The 25602-nt window shown below is 35.7% G+C and overlaps 1 protein-coding gene across 1 annotated transcript in view; it reads left to right on the forward strand.

Annotated features, from left to right (window-relative positions):
- The window catches only part of FBXL17 (F-box and leucine rich repeat protein 17), a gene marked incomplete at its 5' end in the record, with an annotated part of 274284 nt that overhangs the window by 161229 nt on the left and 87453 nt on the right, over positions 1–25602 (forward strand). Inside the window, one exon of the mRNA XM_039385142.1 lies at positions 10425–10501. Coding sequence (XP_039241076.1) covers positions 10425–10501 — 77 coding nt within the window. The remainder of the gene's footprint in view (positions 1–10424; positions 10502–25602) is intronic.

The raw sequence follows: 25602 nt of genomic DNA on the forward strand, positions 1-25602 counted from the left end.
AACATTGCAATTTTTACAGTACATACAAAAATCTTTATCTGAAAAACTTAGCATTAAAGAAGATCATAAAGACAGCAAACTGTGACAATTATTATCATTTCAGTCTCAACTGATGCCTGCTTATTATTTGCTTAGTACTCTATTTAAATGTACAGTTCAGTGATCCCAGTGTTGCAGTGATCATAGCTGACTCTTTGATGTTATCGGAAGTATCTAAATCTTCAGTTAAACAAGTTAACCCTCATCTAGAGGCCATTCAAGTGAAATATAAATACCTTATTCAAAAATGTTTTCCTTCTTGCTGACCCAGTGTTCCTAACATAAGCTTGTCTGCTTGTAACTGTAGCATACAATGGGAGGGAATCTTTGCCAGCCCAGATCCATCAATTACAGTTTTTTAAGTGAAAATACAAACTGTAACCAAGAAAATATGTGAAGAAAACTGCAATGGGAAAATTCAATTAGGAAACATTCTGCACTATTTGCAATTATGAAAGGTTAAGAAGATCTTACTTTGTAAAATTCATATATGTAAGCAAAAGATTTGTAAGAAGCAAATACTTCAAAAACTTCTTTACAAGGTGCAGGTATAAAATTAATTTAGTGGTGGCTGAATTAAAAATTAAAGGTATGGATCCAAATGCATTACCTGTTTCTGTACCTATGATGGTCACCATCTTGTTTGACTACACTGAGCACCTGCTGAACTGCAAAATATGACTGATGACAAGAGTTAGTCTGTAGTTGGTTTCGTAATAGATTTATGTGATCTCAGTAAAGGATGTCATGTTGGGTTTCCTGTGACATGTAGCTTGTATTCTTCACAATCTGGTACTTCAGCTGATGGCTCCACCTAGCACAGAAACATTATTTCACTCTGATCTAGTCTCATTGCTGTCCCAATCTCCATCACAGGGGTGGTGGATTTTATTCAGTAGATTAGCAGAGATGGAGTTAGCCTGAAGATGCTCAGACTTTTTTTCATCATGGCGATGAATAAAATCGTACCTTGAGGTGCCTAGGGTACAGTGAATAATTCTGCCAGAGCCACACAAACAAGTCAAACAGGAAATGAGGATCACATTAAAATCAATGGAGGAGAAAAACTCAAGGCCTATGAGCTCTGCTTATTACTGATACTCCCCTTGGTTTTGTTATGACAGAAATAAGCAGAACTACTGTCATCATTTTCTCAACAAAAAGCAGCAGATACTAAGAAGAATTTCAGCCATATAGGTGAAGAATTCATCCTGATGCCAGATGGACAAACAAAGTGAAGTCTTTTCTAAGACTAGGATTAAACTCGAAGTCACTGAAATCAAAAAAGGCATTAGGATTCCACTTATTAATGGAGTGTCTTTCTGAAAACTGCATGCATTGCATAACAACTGGCTAGAATGTGACTAGGCCAGGTGGCTCAAAGCCCCATTCAACTTCGCCTTGAACACTTCCGGGGATTGAGCAGTCACGGCTTCTCTGGGCAACCTGTGCCTCACTACCTAATATATAGTCTAAACTTACTCTCAGTTTGGAACCATTCCCTCTTGTCCTGTCCCTGTATGCCTTTGTGAAAAGTCCATCTTTCTTGTGGTCTTCCTTCAGGTACTGGAGGACTGCAATTAGGTCACCCCAAAGCCTTCTCTTCTCCAGGCTGAACAATCCCAATTCTCTCAGCCTTTCCTCATAGGAGAGGTGCTCCATCTCTCTAACCATCTTGGTGGCCTCCTCTGGATTCTCTCCAACAGGTCCATATCCTTCCTGTGCTGGGGACCCCAGAGCTGGATGCAACACTGCAGGTGGGTCTCAGCAGAGCAGAGGGGCAGAATTCTCTCCCTCACCTGCTGCCCGCACTGCTTTGGATGCAGCCCAGGACACACGTGGCTTTCTGGGCTGTGAGTGCACATTGCTGGTTCATGTCCAGCCTCTCATCCACCTGCTCCCCCAGGTCCTTCTCAGCAGGGCTGCTCTTGGTCTGTTCATCCCCCAGCCTGTGTTGATACCGGGGGTTGCCCCAATCCAGGTGCAGCTCCTTGCACTTGATCTTGTTAAACCTCATGAGATTCCTGTGAGCCCACTTCTAGAGCGCTTCCAGGTCCCTCTGGATGACATTCTTTCCTTTAAGTCTGTCAACAGCACCACTCAGCTTGGTGTCATCTGCAAATTTGCTGAGGGTGCACTCGCTCCCTTCATCTCTGTCGTTAATGAAGATAGTAGGTAACACTGGTTGCAATATGGACACCTGAGGGACACCGCTTGTCACTGATGTGCTTTGGGAGTCTAAGCCATTGGCCACTCATAGCAGAGTAATTCAGCAGTATCATACCAGGAATGCAAATGTTTTGCTAGCAGAAGAGCACCACTGAAACAGTTCAGGAAGGAAGCTACTGTTTGGTTTTGTAATACAAAACAATCCTTGCTAAGAAATATACATTGTCTTGCTGGTAGTTAACAGTTCCTTGGTTTTGCTTATGACAGTAGACAGGTTGCCACAATGGATGTAGGAAACTGTATTTGAAATGCCGTATCAGATCTTTTCATCTCAATTGTGAATTCCAAAATACTACAGAGTTCTTAAAAAATAAAGAGATATCATTTAATTGTCTTCCAGACTTTAGCATAATTAGCTGTAGAAAATCAGATTTATGAGGGGTTTAGAATAAGATTAATTTTCCTAGTTGTTTATTTCTGTTAAATCCGTTATGGTACCGACTTCCTCCAAGCCAGAAAGGGACCAAAGGCCACCTGGAATACTACTACATGTAAAAGTCAGATAGTGGAATTAAACAATTTGCTAAATCTCTCCTTTCTTGGCTTAATTGCTTGCTGGATTTACATGCAGTGAGGGTAACAGGAGGCATTTCATTTTAGATAAGACTACTAATAAATATTTGAAAATAGATATTTATTGCTGAAAGACAGGGCATAATAGCTTAAGCACAGAGCTGATTCATTTATCTGTATGGCTCTCTGACTGGAGCTTGCGTGCATCTGACTAGCTCAGAGCGCTAGCAGACACTGTGGGACTTGTCTGCCCTCACCTCTGTTATTTGTGAGTTCCAATATAAAAAAAAAGCTAATCTGTTTTCCTGTGCTGTAAGTGGCAAAACTGTTTGGCAAACCTAATTTTAATTATATTGATTTTCTTAAGAATACCTCCCTGCTAATCACATTGACTGCTTTAAGATAGTTGCTGTTAACTTGTATAACTAATGACACTTTGCATATTGGCTCCAGACAAAAAGTACTCTTCAGATTCTGTTTGTGTTTTTGCTTAAAAGTCTTACTCTGTTTTGCTAGCTCTGTGGTTAATACTGTTTCTTATAGATGCAGTTCTTGGTGTTGACATTCAAAGCCATTTAAATATATATTTTGAATGTGATTCTAATGTTAAAATGGCAGTAAAAACCGTGTTCTAGGCTAACTGAAAGACAAGTATAAATCATACCTCTTATTAGTATAAAGTAACAGTAAACAAATGTATTGAAAGAGATATATTGGTCATAATGCAAATAAAATGATCAGTGAAAGAGAATTCTGAACCAAGAATATGTATCCATCAGTCTGTGAAGTTCATCATTTATTGTTATGAGGTTTTACAAAGGTTTAGATCTCTCAGTAAAATGTTAGTATTTCATTATGTTAGCCCTCAAATGATTCCTTCTGAGTGCAGAAGGCCTCAGAATACATACATTTTTTAAGACTGTATATGCTTCTGTAGTATGAGGTTTGGTTTTGTTATGGGAGAGACTTGGTTATTATATTGCAATATTGCCTTCCATTGGAATATTTAAGTCATCAAACCAATGACTGTATTATTTTATGTACAGCTACTGTCTTCTGCCTGAATTTAACCATTGAAACTATAATTTTTGAGGAGCACTATATATTTCTTTGTGAAAGGTTTCTGATTTCTAAGGCATATTTTTGTGTTCCTGTTCTTCCCAAGCTCTCTCTGGCTTCCTAATAGTGCTCTTGGTTATGTTTCGAAAGGATAGTAAGGTGTGTTCATTTCACTGCTTAAAAGACAAATGCATGGCAGTCAAATGCAAAGCAGACATGTAAATAGTCTGATGTTCACTTTGAATCTTAGGTAGTATGTTAGTGTTTTGCATTTTTTACACCTCTGTGGTGAGGGAAACTCACTCCCTCAAACTGTAAACTCATCAACAGTATATGGCAACTCCTGTTAGCTTCACTCAGGGCTGAAGAGCGTCTCAGACTGTAACAAGGTCTCCCAGGACCAGTTACACCACAAATACTGTACTCATATTTTCTCATTAGGTCCTTTCAGTTGCCACAAGTACAATTTTCCAATGTTTTAGATTTAGATGAAAAACATAAAAAGCTCTGTGTACATATATATGTATAATACAATTGTTTTCTGTAACTCGAGGATCTTTGTTATCTTTTCTTACAGGTAGAAGCTTGCAGTTTACTTTATTTGAGTCAAAAAATGTAGGCTTCTGTTGACTAAGAGAAGAAAATTAAAAGGTTTTGAAATACTGATTTTTTTTTTAGTTTGTTGGAATTTAATTTTAAGCTTTACATTTTGCAGTACATCGTGGAAAGTCATAAACATTGACTATGACAAATCATTGCATAAATTTATTTGTGGGAAGTTATCAAGAAGATGGGCCTAAACTTGAAGTTATCTGTGTTTCAGTCGTGCAGTTCTGTTAAAGAGACATGTTGTCAGAGAAGCTCTATGCCACTAAATCTTTGTACATTTTGGTAATTTTTCTGGTCTTGTACACAGAGCAGGTGGGAAGAGCAGTACACACAAGTACATGTTAGTGGACAAATTTCTGTAACACAGAGAGTTTTATTTATGTATATACATTTTATATATATATATACACACACTTATACATTATAGCTATATCATTTTCATCTTGTGATTTTTTTTTTAGCTTTTCAAGTAGAAAGACATCTTTAGAAATTACAACAGTAAGAGGCAATCAGGTTTTTGTTAGTCTCTGAACATAATGAATTTTGGGATGCTGGTATGTTGGTACGTTCAGCATCACAGTGCTCAGCAAGCTCTAGTTATCTTACAAACTTCTGTGGTCTTGTGACTATTTTGAATTAACAGTATGTAGGTATGTTTTTAGTTATATTCTTGGTTTCTTAAATATTGTTTGATTGGCTTTGTTTATGTGAAATCAGTTTGTGCTCTTTGCCTTTTCCTTGCTCCCGATTGCACTATAAATTTCACAGTGCATGATATTATTTCCTTACTTTTAGAATCAAATGCAATAAAACTGAATTGCTTATCAGTCTATCAGAGAACAGCATTCATAAAATATTGAGTAGGTCTAGGGAAAGCTTGACATAAGCATTTGTTAGATAATATTTTCAGGTTTAATGAATAAGCAGTTTCTTCCTAAAATATTTCATGTTCTCTGTTTTGATGTTTTAATGTGTTATATGGTTCTAAATGATACTCATTTACAAAGAAGGAAGTGAAGAAATTTTAACTTTGGCCATCTCTGATCCAGGCGTGTATATTATCAAAGTTCTAATTATAGTTTTATTTCTTTATTCCTTGGCTAGTGAACCCTTGTCTATTTTTTGGTAATAAGTTATTTCGAGTGTGAAAGTCTCTTTTCTTTTTGGAAGATTGTTTATATTTTAATACATTTTGTACAGCTGTTAAAAGCCTGTTCAGTAATCTTGAGTGAAGAGATTTAAAAAATTCTTTTAGCCTTGGTACACAGCTTTTGCCACCATGTCCATGTTAGTCTCCAGCTTTCGTGGGGTTCAATTTTCTGGTTTGCTCACTTCCGTAACTTGCCACTGCTTTAAATAATAACTTTGCCTCTTTTGGTTACCAGTATAATGCTGATTTTTTTATTTTTTTTTTAGGTTAGGCTTCTTTGTTGTCTAATTGAGCAACATTGTAAATATAAATACTTCCAATGATAGCTATGACAATAATCTGACATCATTTTGATGGATTATTACAACAGAATTAAGATTGTCCTTGTTTTCTAGAAAAGGTTAATTTCATTTTGTTCTTTTAACCTTTTTCTTTGCTGTCATATTTAACAAAGGTTAAAAGGTAAAAGTAATAAATACACAACTACTCTTACTTTTCCTTAGGTTGTAAAGAAGTCAGTTGTTAGTAGCAATTATGTATTGTGTGACCCTCTACAAAGCAGAGACTGATAAGGCCATGTAAACTGTTTCTTCTGTCTCTGCAGGTTGATATACATGGGGATGATCTATAGAAAGGATAATAGAAATTAAAACTGGAATTAGATTGACTGATGCAAGGTATAGAAAGCACACAAAAAACTCCATAGATTCAGTCATCATCGTGGCTAGGCTTTGCAAACAAAGATTTGGGAAGGGCACTACCTGCGTTTGTTGCAAGCCCGTTGGTGGCTAAAAAGGCCAATATGAGATAGACACGTCCGGTTGCAAAAGGCACATAGTTAATTAGGTACACCTTTGGAGACAGGTACATGCCTTTGTTTTTTGATCTTTGTGCGACCGCATTGGAGGAAGATGCCCGTTGGCCTGCGGTTAACCAACCGGGTGAAGGTGGAGATGAGCTTTGTTTAGGCCACCTTTTCTAGGCCCCTCTCCGAGTGGAGCAAGCAGTGCTGTCCTTGGAAAGGCTGCTTGGTCGTTCAGGGTGCTGCCTCAAGAGACTGTCATCTCCGGTCAGTCTCAAATGACCAATATCCTGAACCGCCTGCATGCAGGGTTGGGTCTGCGGCTCCCAGTGCACCTTTCACCTGCCGTTTCGACCCTCACCCGTCACTACAGGACTTTTTGCATGTGGGTAAAGCCTTCAAGCCTGCGCAATGGAGTTTTTAGGTGAGGTGCAGTATGCGTGGAACTGAACCCACCCTTTAATCCTAAGGTTCATCTGCCAGGGCTGAGCAAGCTTGGATGGTGGCAGTGAGGTCCTCAGGACGTAGGTTTAATTAGAGTGACCTTCTCTTAGATGGATGGCCTTACAGGGCTAAGCAAGCTCCATCTGCCCAGCTTTGGGATTAGAGTTGTCCTTCTCCTAGGATGACTGCCAGAAGGCTAACGAGCTCATCCTGCCCAAGAATGTAGTGTATCTGGTCCTACGGTTTTGACCTGTCTGGCATGGGCGACCCTACCGAAGGCATGTACCATCGCCAGTGTAGCTCGCAACCACGTGGGGTACACAGGCTTCATTCCTATTAGAACGATTCGGGCATATCTTACATTTCCTACTTTGCTATCACCTATCTATATACAGTCTCAGTGAAATACCCAGGAACAACCCTTTGTCCTGCCCACCCTTTCAGGATGTAACAAAGCAAAGCAAATATATCCAGAACATGCCGAACCTGGGCAGTAGCCGCAGGTGAACCAAAACCTAACAAACAGACAAACCGTTCTGGCCCCCGTACCCATCCAAGGCTGGGGTGCCTTTCAAGGCCCCAGCCCGTCCGGGACCCCCAACATTCTAAAAGAACCCATTATCCACCCTGACCTTATCCTTACCCCACTGTGTTGCCGCATATCTACAGGTGCACTGCTCACCTGCAACATTTCATACAGGATTGCCCCGCTCGCATTCCCACCAGTCTGAGAACCCCCATGGCCCGCTCGACACCCTTCCCCTCCCTTAAACCTGGAACAGCAAACCTCTGTGTGCTCCAAAGCTCCCCTCTCCTCTTCCACAGGGGCGCAGTACCCTCCAGCGAGGCTCCCCTCTCCCTCCTTTCTCCTGCCAGGGCCAGGGCGGGGGCCAACCATGGCCGGACCCAGGGGTTGGGGTCCCTGGAGCTCTGCAGGCACGCTGTGGGGGCCATAGATTCAGTATTTCAGCTATATATATTTTTCTTTTTTCTCCAAACTAGATGTGTCATTACCTCATCCTTTTAGATGTTAGGTGATTTTAATATTTTCAAGAAACAAAAGGAAATGAGGCTGTCAAAGGTCTGTTTTTGCCTTTTTTCTCTTTCTTCTTTTTTTTTTCCTGTTTAATGAAGATAGCTGAAGATTCTGAAGATTTTCTTTTCCCAGTAGCAGAAAGTGAACTGTACTTCATTTAGACTTGAGGATGTCACTGAGAACAGGATTGGAGTCACTCAAGCCACTTGAAAAAACTTTAACCCTTAGAGCTGGTTGTACTTGGAAGGATTAAAGAATACAATTATAAAGGCCACACAGTCAAATACTTTTGCATTTGCACAGGCAATACAACTTTGACCCTGACTGATTGAAAAGGTGTGTAACTGAGCTTGTAGAGAAAATTAGGTAGTCTTTTATGTCATCTTGACTGTCTTGTGGTTGTATTTTTAGATACTGACTGCTATACTGCAATATAATTTTTGTTAAATTAATGGTCTCTCAGTAAGTAAAAATTATCAAAAATAATTTGAAAACTTTTAAAGCCACTAGAAAAAAATTTCAAAAAATTTTTCTATGTTCAGAATTTTTATCCAAAGTGTTTCATAGCATCATTACTCTGCTAAATGATTTATATGATAAGAATTAATAAAAGCTTCTTTTAACCTCAATATTGACTTTTCAAATTATATTTGCTGAAATGTCTAATGAAAATACTCCTAGTAAAATACATTATAATGATTTTCTATTTATTTATATTACTAATATTAGCAATAAAATCTCATTATTAGGAAGTATTTTTCTGGAATAAATAATTAAAAAAAAATTCCTCATGGTCTAGTTATCTCAATAAACCAGTTAACAAAGATGAGTGTGTTCTTCAAAATTATGTCTTACGGGAACAGAAGTTTTTCATGTACACAGAATGTGTTAAATGCTCTAAATCTTGGTCAGTTTTTTAGGAAAATAACCTGATGGAACATATAGTTCTGAGTTACTTTGTATTTAAAAGCATAGTCCTGGTGTAGTTTCTAAAAGAAAAGTGTCATGCTTGCTAATTTTCTTAGCAGAAAAGTTATGGATTTAAACAAGTATAGAATCTGGAGGTTCACCCTGTTTTACTTCCCTGTCAGAAGTTATTGTGCTAAATATTACTTTCCTTTCTTTGTGTATTTGTAAAGAAAGGGAACCTTTTCCCAACGACAAGCATTGCAAAAAGTTGCTAAATATTAGGCCCTCACAGTTGTCAAGGGTTGAAAATTTATAATAGTGTTACAGGAACTATGATTAAGGTACTCTGTCAGAGGTGTGCTGTTTTATTATTATTAGTGAATTTTCATTGTATATTTTAGAAAAAGGAAGCAGAGTGTGGACGAATAGATGTGAAGGACTGTTGTTCAGTTATTTCCTATTGTAAACTGTCAGAATTAGGTGGTTGCTTTTAAAACCTAAAATTGGCAGCATGAACAGTTAAATCAGATTGGGAGATAATCTGTTGGTGGTGTTAAATGAAAGGAAAAGGTCCCTGAGGATGTAGGTGTATTTTTCAAACTATGACACATTCAGCAATACCTGTTTTCTTAGAAATTGACAAGTAATTTAATTTCGTGTACTGTACCAGGGTTGATTTAAGAGTCAGAGTAGGTGATTGGGTAATTGACCTGAAAATTAAAGTTGAATATATTGGATCAGAAGAAATACAGACAATTTATCCAGTAAAATACACTTTTAAAAATGTCTATGTAGAAAATAGCACAGTAGTCATGCTATTTGATCTAATGAACAGCTGGTCAATGTTATTGGGACTGAAAATATATGTTATGAATCTATGATTTTTGAGTGATGTGCTATAAACAATGCAGTTGGAAACACAGCATTAGGCTTGGCCACAAGTACGTAATAAGCTCATATTTCATTTCATTAATTAATTAATAATAATTTTCTTGCTTACAAGAAATCAAAAAACAAGATTAACATAAACTCTGTGTTTCATTGCATATTCATCACAGCTGTGATAACGTAAATAAATGAGCTTCTCATAGTCTTCTCATCTATACAAACTTCTCTAGCAATATATTGGAACACCAAGCGCATTTCAGGCCCTGGTGAACGCTGACTCATGCAGTAATCACTGAAGAAATACAAACATGAATTTAGCATTACATTTTCTTACATTTTGTGCTCATTACAGTGCATTTACAGTTCTTCCCTAGAAGAAAACTCTTAAAGTTTGAAATTTGCAATAGAAACTTTCTGAAGTTATACAGTAATAAAGAAATGGAAAATCACATTTTCGTAATTTTCCAAAAGACTTGTCTGTATATATTTCAAGCAAGTCACTATTCATAGATTTATGAAAATATTCATATAAAGGTGTTCAGTTTAAAATACTGCACTGTTTTTCTGCAGTGTATACCCGTAGCCATATGCATTTTCAGCAATTTAGAAAATAATTTAGAAAATTCGGAGCAATTTACAAAATAAAGAAATTGAGATACAGTACATTACACCTGTGGATTGTGCTCTTGCTATTTAAAAATTATTTACTGTCTTTTAACAGTAGTTTTATGCCGTGTGTCTTCCAGATGTGTGGAGGTCATTGCCAGAGAAGGACGGAACCTGAAAGAACTGTATTTAGTATCCTGTAAGATCACTGACTATGGTATGTAATATACCTATATCTTTTTTTTTGGGAATATTGAACGGGAGTTCACAGGGACTCTTATAGAAAGTGTTGGAAATGTAGAGATAAAAAATTTCTAACCTTTATCCATAAAAACAGGAAATGTACAAAAAGTGGTTGACATGCTTAAAAATACATGTGATTAGAAGTGTGAAAGTCAATGTATGTATTTGCTGCAAAATATCCTTATCAAATTGGCAGTTACTGGGTAGTCTGGGTACAGTCCCCTTGGAATTATCCTGGAGACCAGGAGAGCATTTGGTAGAAAATCCAAAAATAGGCATTTCTAGATGCTGTAAAAGCATAACTAAGCAAATAAGAATGGAGATTGATTGACTATTGTAGGCCATGAAATTTGAATGAACTTGATGATCCCTTAAAAATGCTGTTGTGATAAAATAGAGAGGAGCACCTGAGGAATTAAATATCCTATCTGACAGGCCATAGAGAGAGACATATTTTGTATTTAGAATAGGAAAAATTCTTAGCACTTGCTTGTGTTTACAAAGGCTGCTTTGTTTTATCTTATTTGTTTTTTTTTTCAAGTAAGATATTGACTTCAAAATAAGACCACAATCTGAAATGTCTGTCTCCCACCTGCATACCTGAATTTCACTAGGATATATTTCACTGTATATTTGAGATGGTCACATCAGGTTTTCAGATTTTGTTTCTCATTCACTTTTTTTTAATTATTATTAATATTTTAACTTTATGCTCTATAGCTTTTAATAACGAATTACTATGTCAAAGTAATAAATTACTTTGATGTAGTTTGTGGCCACAAACTCATTCTTTTATTCTCCTCTTCAAATTTTGCAAGTCACTGATTTTGCATTGTGCATAACGAAGGTGCTTATTGCCACTGCTGTAGCATGAGAGAGACTTGTCTATTCTGTCTGTGTATTAGAAATCTACCAGCCTTACTCTTATCCCTTCTGACTTCAACAGCCCATGTAGAAAGAATTATCATGGGAATAATGGGATCCACATCTTGAGGATCAATAATTTCTCAGATAGATTTCGCTCTTCATTCGCTGCAGTTACTGAGAGGAAAACAGGATTTCTCCCAAAAGTAGGGAAAAAACTGAGAAGCTGAAGCAAAGAAACTGAGGATAAGGAAACCTTTACTTGTGAAAGAATGGAGAGAGAGAAAAGGAAGTGTCCATGGCTGGATGAAAAGTAGGCAGTGTGTTTCACAGAATGAATGAGTGGAGAATATATATAGCATTTGGCCGATCAGCTTTGTCCAACCTAAGATTCTGTTGATTTCTGTGTACTGAGATTCACCTGTCACAAATATTTTGGTTCCTGCAGTCACTCAGCATCACTGGGACTTTGAGAACATTTTCTATTGATAGAGTTGGTACTAGTTTTTACAGTTCACTTAAAGATGTTACTCTTTTTGCTGTTAAGGATCAGTAAGACATCCAGCAAGGTAGCTATGATACCACCTGATTTTTGATACATTATTGACTAATTGATTAGCACTGTAATCTTCAGCATATCTGAGCGTGACAAATAAATTCTGCTTTTGATATCTGAGCTGAAAATGCAAAACAAACTGTAACAAAGTAGAATTTTTAAGCATAATTTATGGTTTCTTAGAAAGCCAAAACTTTGCCCTAGATTAAAAATGTGATAGGAAGTTAATATTAATTAGTTTAACAAGAGTGTTGCAGGGTGGAGCCCTTTTCCTTTCTTCCTTTTTCATTAATTTGCTGGTACTTCAGTTGAAGACTTTCCCACATTTGTTTGTGGTGCTGTTAAGTTAAAAAAGTGAACCCCCCTTACTGTGCTGTGAGCTCAGTTTGTTGCTGAACTTCCTTTATCAAAGAACCTACCTCTCTTCTCAGAGGGAGAAGAGTAGCCATTCTCCTCCTCAGAGGCTTTTTAAGCCCTTATGTACTCTGCACCTTTGTATTTGGTCAAGTAGAGGAAATCAGCTGAGAAGCACATGCCTGACTTCTTGCGGGACCTTGTAGGTGTGTCCCATGGTCTTACAAAGACTTACATCTCCACATGCACAGTTGTTCAGGCTCCACAAAGAACTGAAGCTCTGTGACAGCTATGCTTTTTTTCTTTGGTAATCCCGAGGGTGAAACACATAGTTGTCCTTGCTTTGACAATTAAAATCTTGATGCCAGGTTTGTAAGTCTGATGAAGTACAGATGCAGGATTTTGAAAGCCCTCTTTGAAGCAGATGAACAGCAGTTTTTGATGCTACAAAAGTTAGCAGAATTTTGACGTCTGGGAAAAGATCATGATTGCTTAGTAACTCAATTGGAAAAATGTTATTTCCTACAAAATTTGTAATAATTTGAGACATTAAAAATAATAATTGCAATAAATAAAGAAAATAATTGCAGCAAAGACTGTTATTAGTAACAGTTAATTGCAGTAAGGTATTATTGCTGCAATAACGCAATAAAGTATGTATGCATGAGGTAATTTCATGTCCTCTGGAGAAGACTGTGAAGTGCGATCTCAGTCATTTTATTCATATCATTCTTCTGTTTTTCTGATTTCTACATAAGACAGCATGCAAAACTACCAGGCAGACGTGTCTGTATCTAATTAGTATTTCTAAAGCATGCTAAAATACTAAATTTTATTTTGGAGCCTAAAAGATTAATTAAAAAACCTACATCCTAATAATGCGGCCATAGGCTGCATTCCTTTCTCTGACATTTTTCTGATCAAGCAAATGTTTTTTATAGTGTGCAAAAAACCAGACAGATTAGGATTCAAAGAGGAATTGAACATACTGAGAGTTTTTAACTTGTGAGAAAAATATATATATTGCTCTATTTCATGTTGCATTAGAAAATGAATAATTTTTGTTTACAAAAAATGTTTTGTTTATTTCTGAAAGAAATTATGTTATTATGTCTTTATGTTTGTCTAGCATGATTTTCTCAAAATGTATTTTTAATCAGTGATGTTTGTTAGAGTCTAACATGCTAGGATGCTGACAATTAGTTTAACAGTTTCTTTACATCCAACACATTGTTAAATGCTAAATAATAGCTAGAATTTGTCTGAACTGTTGGACTGAATTAGTATAATCTTTGAGATAAACACCTGTTCACCCAAGAACATAGTGAAGTTAAAGCTAAACATTAGTTCCTCATAGCATTTTGCCCTTTTGTTAAGCAATCATGAATTAAGCATGGATTGTCAGTACTGTCCTTGAATTTCCTGCCTTTTGTTGATTTTTGTCACAATCTTAACTTTACTTAAGCATAGTGGGGTTTGTATTTAAGCTTTTACTAAGAACTAGTAAGGAAGCTGGGCTTTCTCAGCTGTGGGGAGACTGTGTGTCAAATGAATTAGGTTGATGTGAAGATGTATAGCAGTGAGCTGGGGCAGCAAGCACACACAGAATTGTGTAACTGTCTTTTCAATTTTATGCTCTAGTTCTGGGTTTTATTGATATCCTTAGTGCTGGGAATTCTTTTTAAGTAAATTATTACTGACGAAGTTTGTAATGGTGCGGAGTGCTGTGCATTCTGAAACACAAAAGTGAGATTTGGTGTTCAAAGATGAGAAGATTTGATGAAACCAGCCTGTGAAACAGGACTAGATGTTTTAAGGGTCTGACCTTGCAGTAATGTGTTTTTACTAAGAATTACTTTAAAATTTCATTCTTACCAGTAGTAAAACATAAAAGTCTGTAATGCTTTACTTCCGCTTCAGAAAAATAGTCAGACCAGTGTTTTCCTCTGTATGTGCAGAAAACAATTTTCAAGACAAGCTTTGAATTAAAGGCTTCCACTAACAGAACACAGGAAAAAATAAAAAAGCGAACAAACACCACCACAACCACCCCCCAAAAAATAAACCCCAAAAGAAAACACCTTTGAAAAATGTTTGAAAGGAAGTGTTCAAATTCAGCACTTGATGTAGCTGTGCCTTGAGAAATTGCGTAAGATATTTCTGAAAAAAAACTAAATACCCAAGCGGTCGTTATTAGGAGTGTGGTTTGCACAGCTTGGGGAATATATTTATCTCATAATGTTTCCTGTAGTAACCTGCATAATAACAGTTGTCTTGATAGTTGTCCTGTAGAATTTGCATTACCTAGTAGTTTTGGATTTTGCCTAACTTTAAAAATCCCTGTTTCTAGCTGTACAGTAATTGCACAAAGCTTTTCAGATTGAATGCTTGGCACAAGGACTTGAGATGAACCGCAGTCCTTTTCTAGTACCTTTAAGGTTCTGAGTACTGAAAAAGAGCTCTCTAGATATGTAGCCTTTTTCTTTTCAAAAATTTTGATTACCCCTTTTTCATATTGCCTGTTTCCATCTTTTACTGATATATTTACTGTTTCTGAGAACACATGATTTTTTTAAAAGGCTTTTCTTCTATAAGGGTGTTTGCTGAAGCAAAAACATTAGTTTCAACAAACTATAATTGAATTATATAGTTTCTATTTTAAAATGTTATAGCTGGGGCATAGCTGTTACAAGTAGAAGTCTGGAGGAATAAGATAGCGTTTACACCGAATCACATCCAGTTGTCACAAGAAAAAACATAACTGTAACTTACTTTTTTTTTCATAACTGGATTATGGATTCTTTTCTGAAAAGTGAGATACAGCTAACAATGTTCAAATAATTTCTCAAGATGCTGTTAAATTCTAATGTTTTAATATTTAGGATACATATGCTTTCTATTTTAAAATAGAATATTTTAATTATCAAGGAGTCACGTCTTCCTACTGAGCATTGCTTGAGTTTTCTCTCCAGTATTTGGCATTTGTCATGTAAATCATAAAGAATAAGCATACCATGGTATTTTCTCAAAAAACAATGTTTAGTTTCTGCTTCTCACTTGGATTAGCAAATCTCTCTAATGCTTCATCTTGCTAGAACTATTTCTTTCATAATGTTACCCTTTTAAAATCTATTTTTAAAGCACCACGTCTTCAGTACAGTATTACACACAAGGGAAATACATTTTTGGGGGGATAAGTGCAGCAGTTATGGATAGACAGAATGGAACAGGTAGTAAATATATTTTTGAGTTTAAAATATTTCATCCTCACCCATTACTGGTTTGCAATCTCTTCCTCAGTGTATATAATTTAAATAAATGCAGCTTTTTTTGTTCTTTCAAAATGATTTTGTACTGCTGCTATATTGAGTTCCAAGTTTCTCTTTTCCTCAGAATCAATCTTTCTCCTATTATGTTTTCCTATCCTGCACATAGGTTTTTCTCTTTTGTACTCTTCTAATAACACAGTGCACACAAACAGTAATCACACTGACAACTATATTTATGCTTGTAGATAGATTACAGAGAATCTTTGAAGGGCTAGGGCCTCTTTTATATTCTTTAGTGGTTATGTATATATGTATGTTTGTGTGTGTATAAAGAGGTAGTATAGCTTCATGTATTAGTTGTTACATATGTATGAAAGAAATAGAATATATATATTGCTTTCTTATAAACTTTTTATCTTCCTTTTCGCAATGGCATTGTCTCCCAGGTTTTTCTTCTATTACTTAGTTTTTCAGAAACCTGAATTCACAGAAGTAAATCGGTAGGATTGTTGATGCTTAGTGCCAAATTTTGAGGTTCTTTGCTGAGTTTTAGTGTTGTGCATAGGCTGCAACTTTAACTCCAGTAGACTGTAAGAACTAATTACCTAGAGTAAGTAGATGGCAAGCAATCTGTACCCTGTTGTATGCATTAATGATACTTACTTCCTCTGACAAAATCTCTAGCAGCTAGTAAAGTGTTTTTGTTTGCTTTTTATTAAAATGTTCATTCTTTCTGGATTCTGAAGCAGATATTTCTGTAGAAACCCTGGTAACTATAAGGGTCAGTGAAAGTTTATTCTAGCAATAGAGCTGAGTTGCAGAGTTTTATATAGTTTAACAAAGCAGCAGCACTCACTATAACTTACTATCTCTTCCTCCTTATTAATGGAGGTTAATTATGCTACAATAACAATGGAGGTTATTTATGCTACAATACGCAGGGTGAAGATTTGGAGTCTTTTCATGTATTTCAGAACCTCTGCAGATTTCCTTCTAACTAGGAGAGAAAATAACAGAGAACAGCTTTTGTAAGGACATTTTTCAAGTTGTTTGGTTTTATGTTTTGTATCGTTGTTTTAGTTTGGAGTAGTTGCTCATATAGAGTCTTGCAGGTATTGACACCTAATTTTGTCTCCATAAGGGATCCCATTGACATTGAAACCAAGAGGTTTGTTAATGTGAGGACAAAGATAGCTGTATATTCATTTATTTTGGGATTGGAATCCTATCAGAAGACATCTTTAGTTCTTTTATGAACTTTTAAGAGTGTTCAAGGAGCGAATAGATCACTTTAGTCACCTGTTTGTGGAGGTTTCAGTAGAAATCAGCAGACTAAAATTTTTATCAAAAGTTATCTCTGAAGCAGAAAAGAGCCCTTGAACAATTTGTCAGCACCGTATGTAATTCAAAACTATCAAAAAAACAAATTTTCTTTTTGTGTAAGTTTTATCAGTATTTCCAATGGCACAAAAATGGCATGTGATTTTCTTTAAAAGTTGATTTGAGGTACCACCGTGCATCTTCAAGACCCATACAGTGAGATAAATTACTGCAATAGCATATTTCTCAAATAACAGACAGTTGCAAATCCTTTGTCCTGCGGTACATAATAAAGGCTTTTCTCTTTGAGCAATGAGATGAGACAAAGTTTTAAACTATTTTTTGTCATACTAGAAGGTGGATTGTCCCCCTTAACCTGTACGCTTAAAAATAATGTAGTATAATAGCCAGTTGGAGGAAGCTGGATGTAGATGTACTTTTGAATCATCAGGATGAACAGAGCAGAAACCTATGATTTATACACAGTTTGTTTCCAGTTGCTTGTTCTAGATGTGGAAAACAGAGATGTGTTGTACCTCAGGGTTAATTTGTCTTGTAGAGAGATCCACAGGTACTGTTATTTTAATTTAAGTTTTTCTGTTGGAAACATAGTGCTTTGAGTTGTTATTTTGATTCATCAGTGACAAATTTATCAGTCATAATACAAAGTTTAATTTTGTGCTCTTTTATCTCTAGAGAGAAGTGCTTAAGTTAATCTTCAGAAAAATGCACCTAATTTCTGAGTACCAAAACACAATATATATTTCTGATACAACAAAAATGGAAATGGCCACAACCTCTGCCTGTATTGCCTGAAATAAATTTTCAGGATCTTGTTTATTCATTTGCTTTATTTACAGTTTTAGGAAATTATAATATAATCCTGAATTTTCATTTGACCCAGGATCGAGCCTCTGTTCTCTTGTGATAGTTGTATTTTCTTTTTTGTATGACCTAAAAAAAAAGAAACATAAAGCTTTATTCATTCAGTGCACATGTTAAACCCTGTATTAAAACCAGTGTGCTAGGTGCCTTTCCAGTGAGCTACTACACATCAGAAATATTATATCTAAAATGATTTAATGTCCAAATAAATTATTACATGTAAACTGTGTAATTATGATCATATTGTGAATATTACTGTCAGTGTGATTTATTTTTTTAGTTTGATACCCCCAAAACTACCACCAAGATGTATTGTCATTTTATATTCTTGTCTTATCTTTCATTTCAAACAGTATCTGTTAATGTCACACTGCAATGAAGAATACCATTCCTAACAGAACATTTGATCTGTGGTTAGAGGTAGATTTATTTAGCAAAAACAACTGTGAAACTGTATTTAACATGAATCTATTCCTGACTTGGATAGAATAATTTAAGGTAAACATTTAAAACATTTAGTATTTTCTGATAAACGCCAGTAGTGACTCACATTAACGCACTGTTACTACTGTCCAGTTTTATATTTAATTTTTTGGACTTCTGACTTTGTTTAAAATTTTCCCCTAAACCACTTTATTTGTTACGTAGCACTTAGCAATATACTTCAAAAAATCCATAATTTACTATATTTAAAATTATTCTTATAAATCTGGTATTAAGTTTAGGCTCAGAAGGGATTATTTAGGGTTCCTTTACATAATTCTAAATTTTAAAGCAGCATTTTTATTTTTCTGAAGTGAGAGAACACAGAACTCAAAAGGAAAAACAAGGAATTTACTGAGTTCTTTTTCCACTTAATCAGATACAAAAGTCTTGTTGAAATACATAGTCATATAAGTAAAGGGTTGCGTCATATTTTAAAGTGACTTGCTAGTTTGCTGTTGCATTTTATTTCTCCTAAATTCTAGGAGCCAGTTTTATGATCCCCCTTTTTACTACACTATAAAACATATTTTAACAAATTATATTTTAAAGTTAGTATATTTCTACAGTGTTGCCTAAATAAAAGTGAATGTTTTCTTCAGACATCCAAAAGGGAGGTACTCATTCTGAGTGATTGAATATGAAAACTTGTTGTTTAAAATTCTTAACGAGCAATAGAGCTGTTTCATCATAATTGCTAAAACTAAGTTAAGTCTTTACAAACATTTATTTTTTGGTGGAAGGTTTGCATTTCAATATTCTATTTTGTAGTTTCTCTTGGCTTCTTGTTGAATTCCAGTAATACTCAAATTACTCAAAAAAAGTCTCATTTTGACCACAATTTCACTGCCTGCCTTAAGAAAAAAGTATAGATATAAATAGTGCAATTATTTTGAATGCCTAAGTTTAAGAAAAATAATATTTTTTAGTGATTTCTGTAGTACTAAGGGACTGAATACCTAGAAACAAGTTTTTCTTTAAATGGATGAAAAAATACTAATTAAGATATTGATGTAGCTCATTAGAATAAAATGAACCTAAATTGCTAATATCACAACAGTATAATGATTATTGGTTTCGAGCCTTCTTTTTCTAATAAAAAAACTGAAGTATTTAACAAAAAGAGGTCAAAAGTGGTTTAATGTTTTTAACAATTGAAAGGAGAACAGGAAGACAAATTCTAACTCTATTATCTCACTCCTTTTGACATATTACCTAGGTCTCATTATGAATATACATTAATAGATCTATTGCGTTTAAGTATCTGTGCCCCACTATTTAAATATCAAGCAGTAGAGACTGTATCATTTTTAATTCATATTAGTTTGAAACATGAACTGTGAGTCAAGAGAAAAAAGCAAAAAAATTCAAAGCATGGGTTTTTACCAACTTGTCTAGGAACAGAGGATGCATCCAAAGTATATTTAATTTAAGTAGTGAAATGGAATGAGTATTACTTCCCCTCTGCGTTCCTTAAATTGTGATTCTGGGTTGGCTTTGCTGTGACAAAAGCATTTGATTTTTACATCTGTAATGAATTATACAAGAAGTTCATGTTGTATTTGTCGACTGTAAACTCTGCACCATAGTACACCAGAGTGTAGAAACTGTTCTGCTACTGATTGAGGGGATGCGATTCACTTCATAAATAAACCAGTAATCATTGTGCTTTCAAAAATTAATAAATTGACATCAAAATTTTGTTTTGGTCAATTTCAAATATTTCAAGAGTTTTCTATAAAAAATTAGCCTCAAAGTCGCTTCTAAATTATGTATTTTAGTTCCTCATAAGTCAAGTGGGATCATTTTAGCTTTTGAAATGTCAAATATCTTTCCAGAACACTCAGACAACAAGATTTCTTTATTTCCAGTTCTCTTTGGCTTGGTGCCATCACCCCTTAATTTTTAGCTATACATACTAAACCACAGTATTTCTAATTGCACGAGCCTACATCCTGGGGACCTCACTGCCACTGTCCAAGCTTTGCTCGGCCCCGGCAGATGAACCTCAGGACTAAAGGGTGGGCTCAGTTCAGCGCACGCTGTGTCTCACCTAAAAATCCACTGCGCAGGCTGGAAGGGTTAATGACCTTTCCCAAATCTTCGCTCGCGAAGACTGGCCATTATTATTAATACAGAAGCGTAGTAAAGTATGTCCAAAAATATATAGAAGATTGTTAGTACAAAGTGAAAAGAATAAAAATGGTTACATGGAATTCTTGAATAGTGTAAGAAAGCAAATTTAATATATATGAAATTTTTAAAAATACACAGGTTGGGTTCTTCTGTTCATTTTTGCTTATTTTGTAATAGATAAATGGAATATCTTCCATAATGTCAACCTGTCCAGATACATTTAAAAATAATTAAAACATTGGAATATTTAAGTGTTATTATCTAGATATAATGAACCACTTTTACTTTTCAGCAATCTGAAAACATCAATACTTTTTGGGGATGGGGTGGTGGGAAGGGGGTGGTAGTGTCCAGGTCAGTGTTTTGTTGGAGTTTTTTAAACTTTTTAATAGAATTTATTGTATATGTAAAGCAACTACATAACCTCTTAGTAACTCAGGAGCATTAGGAATGTGGTGCTTCTGCTATGTATGTATATTAGAATAAAGACGCAATGTAAAAGACTTTTTTCTTACTACCAAAATTTGAAAGCACTGAAATTAGAGGTTGTGTTTTGTGTAAATCATTTTAATTTGAAGCATGAAAGCATGTATGTTCTAGTCTCAAATTTATGTTTAAATATGTGCATCCTCTTAAATAACTAATTGGCTCATGCATCTTCTTTTACAAGTGTGTGAGTTAATGCAGCTTAAATGGGAGTATTTTCTCAGTTCAAGTATCTGTCATGTATCTTTAAATTGGCTCCTCGCTCACATACAAAGAAACCATCCTTGAGTGACTACTTGCTTTTTAACAAATTAGTCTTATGAAGTTTAGCGAGCAGCCAGTAAACAAAAATGTCAAGTATGAAATCAGAGTTGTTCATCACTGTTTATGGTTTATAAGGGTTTCTCAAAGATTGAACTAGACCTCTGTGAGTCATTCAGTCCAGCGTGCACCCAGGGTGGGGTTGTCCCCAGCCCTGGATCGGGTCCACTGTGGACTTGAGTTGGTCCTGAGTATTCTTGAAGACCTCCAGGGTTAGAGGTTCCACCATGGCTCTGGACAGTGTATCAGTGCTGCATTTACACTGCTAAAGACTTTTTTCCTTTTTTTTCCTGATGCCCAACCTAAATCTCACATACCACACTGTGGTCATTGACCTTGCTACATCTTTTGGTGAACTTGTGGGTCAGCTCCATTCTCTTAATAACTCCCAACACAACTCAGATCTTACCACAGTAGTGTATTTGTGTGAAGAAGAAATATGTGTTATTTTTGCATTTGAAATGGACATGAAACTTAAAAAAAATTGGTAATAAACAAATGTTAACAAACATTCAAAAATAACTTTCTATTTCTTAGCCAGCCGATGGCTTTTCCTCTCAGGAACTTTTTATGCTGCATATTTGTCACATTGAATTTTTCCTTAGGCCACAAGCACTTTTTTCACTATTGCAATTTAGCTTATTAACTTTTTATTCAGAGAAAAAACTAATGCTTTGTGAATTAATTATATTTGTTTTCTTTTTCAAATTGACATTGAAATGTCATTAAAAGTCAGTGACACTGTTGCTAAGCTTTGTTGTAAACCAATGGGGATATTGGGGAAAAAAAGTAAAGGGGTTTTTTTGGCTATTTGGATATTGCTAAATTTTCATGTTTATAAAGCACAATTTCTTTAACTTTCATTTTGTTTTGAAAGCAAACATGACAAAGAAAACTTCTTATATTTGAGCAGCAATACAGCTGAAAGTTCTCTAACATTCTGACCTGCCATCTCTGCTCATATCCTCTCTGTTATGAAAAGTGAAAGTGAGGAGATCACAGTATTTAAAGGTGCTGCCTAGTAACAGGATGCGTAACATAATTGACTATAACCAGTTGCTGGTCTGGTACGGCAAATCCCAAATTATATGTATTGTACATCTACTGTGCTCCTCTAACTTCATCTGAATCCCTCGTGTTTATATCTCTGGAAGCGTAGGTTGGCTCCTTCTTCCGCCATCATAAAACTTTGTTGTCTGACTTAGCGTACCAGTTTTTCTTGTTTGCTTTTAAGGAGGTACAAAAGGAGTGTAAGAGTTTGGAAGTTATTTCCAGACCCTTGAGGGGTTGTGTTCATAACTAATGATGTCCTAAAGTTTCCCTGCTGTACCTACATTTTAGTAACTCAGTCATATAGAAGAACACAGAACTGCTGAGTGGAAACATAGTATCCTTCAGGTTTTGGGTATTTCAGGTGGCCAGGCAGAATGATGATACTAAAATGGGAAAGGTATTTGGAGCTATGTTTTACAGGAGAAACAAACTCAGTAACATATTTAAAATTTCACTCCCTTTTATTTGTGCGTTTGAGTTGCATCACATTCATCAGACAGAGTGATGGTATCTCGTGTGTCTTGTGTTAAATTTGGTGACACTGGCATATATGAATAGTTCTTTGAGGCCCTCTAATGACTCAGTGGAAGACTTTGTTCTTTCTGAGCCCACTTGGGACTGTTCCTTGTATATGCTAAGAAAGTGGAAAAACATGTTGATATGGAATTTTCAGTGAAAAAGACCTTCTCTATTTAGGGGATACTTTAGGTAGCTATGAACCAGTACTTACGTGATTAAAATCTTGAAGTATCCATTTTTTACCTGTAAATCCCTGAAGTGAGACTTGTGTATGTCACTGAAAGAAAATATTATACTCAAGATTTCACTTCGTCTACTTAAATTATCTCTTTTGTTTCTCTTTTGTAGTTTCGGGGCAAATCAGTTCTCTATTTTCCCTAGATGTAGTTCAACAATTTTATATAAACAGAACTCGTTTTCCCTACTATGCAGTGTTCTTGTCATACAACTAAAGGAGGAGGATTAAGAAACCATTCTGATCAAATGTAATTGCTAAAAAAAAGAAGGAAAGAAGAAATCTATTTTGTCCTTTAATCTATAAATATACAAGTACACTTTAATAGAAACTGCAAACTGAAAAAAACTTAATTCAACCAGTCTGTATTCCTCCTGCAATCCATATTTTCTTATAAGCTATGATTTATGACCAGCAAGGTTTTGCACAGGTTTTGTAAAAGAGATTGAAGATACAGTGCCTTTGTATCTGCACAAAATCTTTTTGTGATCTTATGTAGAAGGATATGCCACTAGCCATGTGTTTGCATGTGTGTGCTTATCTATAACTGCACATGCAGGTACAAAGTTGCTCACAGGAAAAATACCTGGGATTATATTTCTATTTTACATAGTCATAATTGAAAACTTGCCTTTAGAGTACAGACATTGCACACTTCTTACAGGGATGTCTTTAAGGGAATAGAAAGAAGATTTAACAGTGGTTTAAATAATTTTTTACATATTTGACTTACAATACAGTTGAACATTTCGTAAGTCAAATACATTACTGATGAATTTCACATGCATTCCTGTTACTTTTTAATCAAAATAAAAAGGTCAACAGTGTAGTCTTTCTGCTAAAATAAAGTACAATTTGATTACTTTCTGCTAATGCATAATACCATTTAATTTGATTTTGGGAAGAGGAAGGTCTCTAATGGAAAGGAAATGGACTGTATAAATTAGGTGCACCCTCTTACATTTACCTCTGTTCATGCAATTGTAAATATTGCTGCTTGTGCCAAACAAAGAAATAACAATATTTGTTTTGTAAACAATTTTGAGGACATATATATGAAATGTGAAGGCACAAAACCTCAAATTTACGAAGTGCCTGGTTCCCACTGAAGTATCTAACCATGCTGTGGTATTTTAGTAAACAAATAAAAATTAAAGGTAATTCTGAAAGCTGTGGGGACTGTAGATACAACCGATCCCACAAGAACCCAGTTCCTCAGTTCTTGGTGATTTATTAGCTATGGATCTTGTGGAAAGATGGATTGGTTCAGATAACATACAAAAGCTGTGTAATACTATTTTAGCATATGTACACATAGCTTTTTCTTTAGATGGGTGAATTTGCCTATCCACACATCTCTGCTCTGTTCCTCCTGTAAGATGGTCATGATTCTCTAATCATCATAATTGCAACCTTGTGTATTGTCACTCATTTGATTACCAAAGATGCCAGTACTAGAGATTTTGAAGCACCTCGCACTTTGCAGATAAAAAGCCCAGGATTTAACAGAGAAGCATTTATGTAGTTCCTATGGGAAGTGGCTTAGAACTGCACACAGAAGTTAAGCTTATTACTGTACTTGATAATGGAGCTACTGACAAGTCTTTTGTTGAATGAGGATTGGTGCACATCAGATTGTGAAAGATGGAAAGCCTTGGTTTTTTTTGCTGACATAGACTTTAAATCTTAAAGATCTGATGATATCACATGGGGAATAAAAGCAGCTTTAGATGTATGGGAATAAAAGCAAAAGAATTCAAAATAAAACCAATCAGTCACAGCAATAACATGTGCAGCTATGGTGTAGGGGAAGAAAAATCCCTAGATTTTTTGCTGTCAGCTGGAACCTTGATCTGTTTTGGAACTCAGAAAATGTTTTCTCTCTTCTTTTCAAAATTTTAATTGATTATGTAAAACATTTTCAAATTCTGCTACACTGAATACAGAGTTTATGGTAGCTTTCAACTCTGCTGATAGTCTCGAGGCAACCTTGATCTCTTTTAGAGACAGCAGCCTTGACTGTTAATTTTCAGAATGTTTGGAGGAAAAAAGGGAAAATTCAAGTGTTAACTTTGGCCTTTGCAAATTTTGACTACGTGTTGCTGAATTTCAGTCACGTTGTATGAGGGATGCTTCTCTTTTTGTGCCCTCTTACCTACACCTGACCTCTTCTCACTTTCCTGATGTTTTCATGAGTGCAGTACAGGTATTACCAATCTCTTCCAAAGTTAACAGCCAAACCACCTTTTCTCTGAGGGCCCAAACAAGACAGCAGGATCACCTAGGAGCTAGTAATTGGTGCTGATGGCCCTTGGGAATAAAGGAGAAGGAGAGTGGTCCAAGGGTTTGTTCGCTCCACAGTTTGACTGGCTCACATGGAGTTAGGATGTAGTTTCAACCAGAGGAATGGGGGCTGTGACACAGGGAGAGGGGCAGCTCTGAGGTGAGATGCTCAAAAAAGCTCCAGAACAGGAGATTCCTGGGCTGGAAAGTGCTCATGGATTAAAGCACAGATAATTTTATCTCAGGAAAGGAGAAATAGTGGGTAGGGATTTTAGAGTGGAAGGAGTATGATTCTGTGAGTAGGAAGAGGG

The sequence above is a fragment of the Pipra filicauda genome, unplaced genomic scaffold, assembly GCF_003945595.2.
Source record: "Pipra filicauda isolate LSUMZ 115617 unplaced genomic scaffold, ASM394559v2 scaffold399_size640512_pilon, whole genome shotgun sequence".
Classification (NCBI taxonomy): Eukaryota; Metazoa; Chordata; class Aves; order Passeriformes; family Pipridae; genus Pipra; species Pipra filicauda.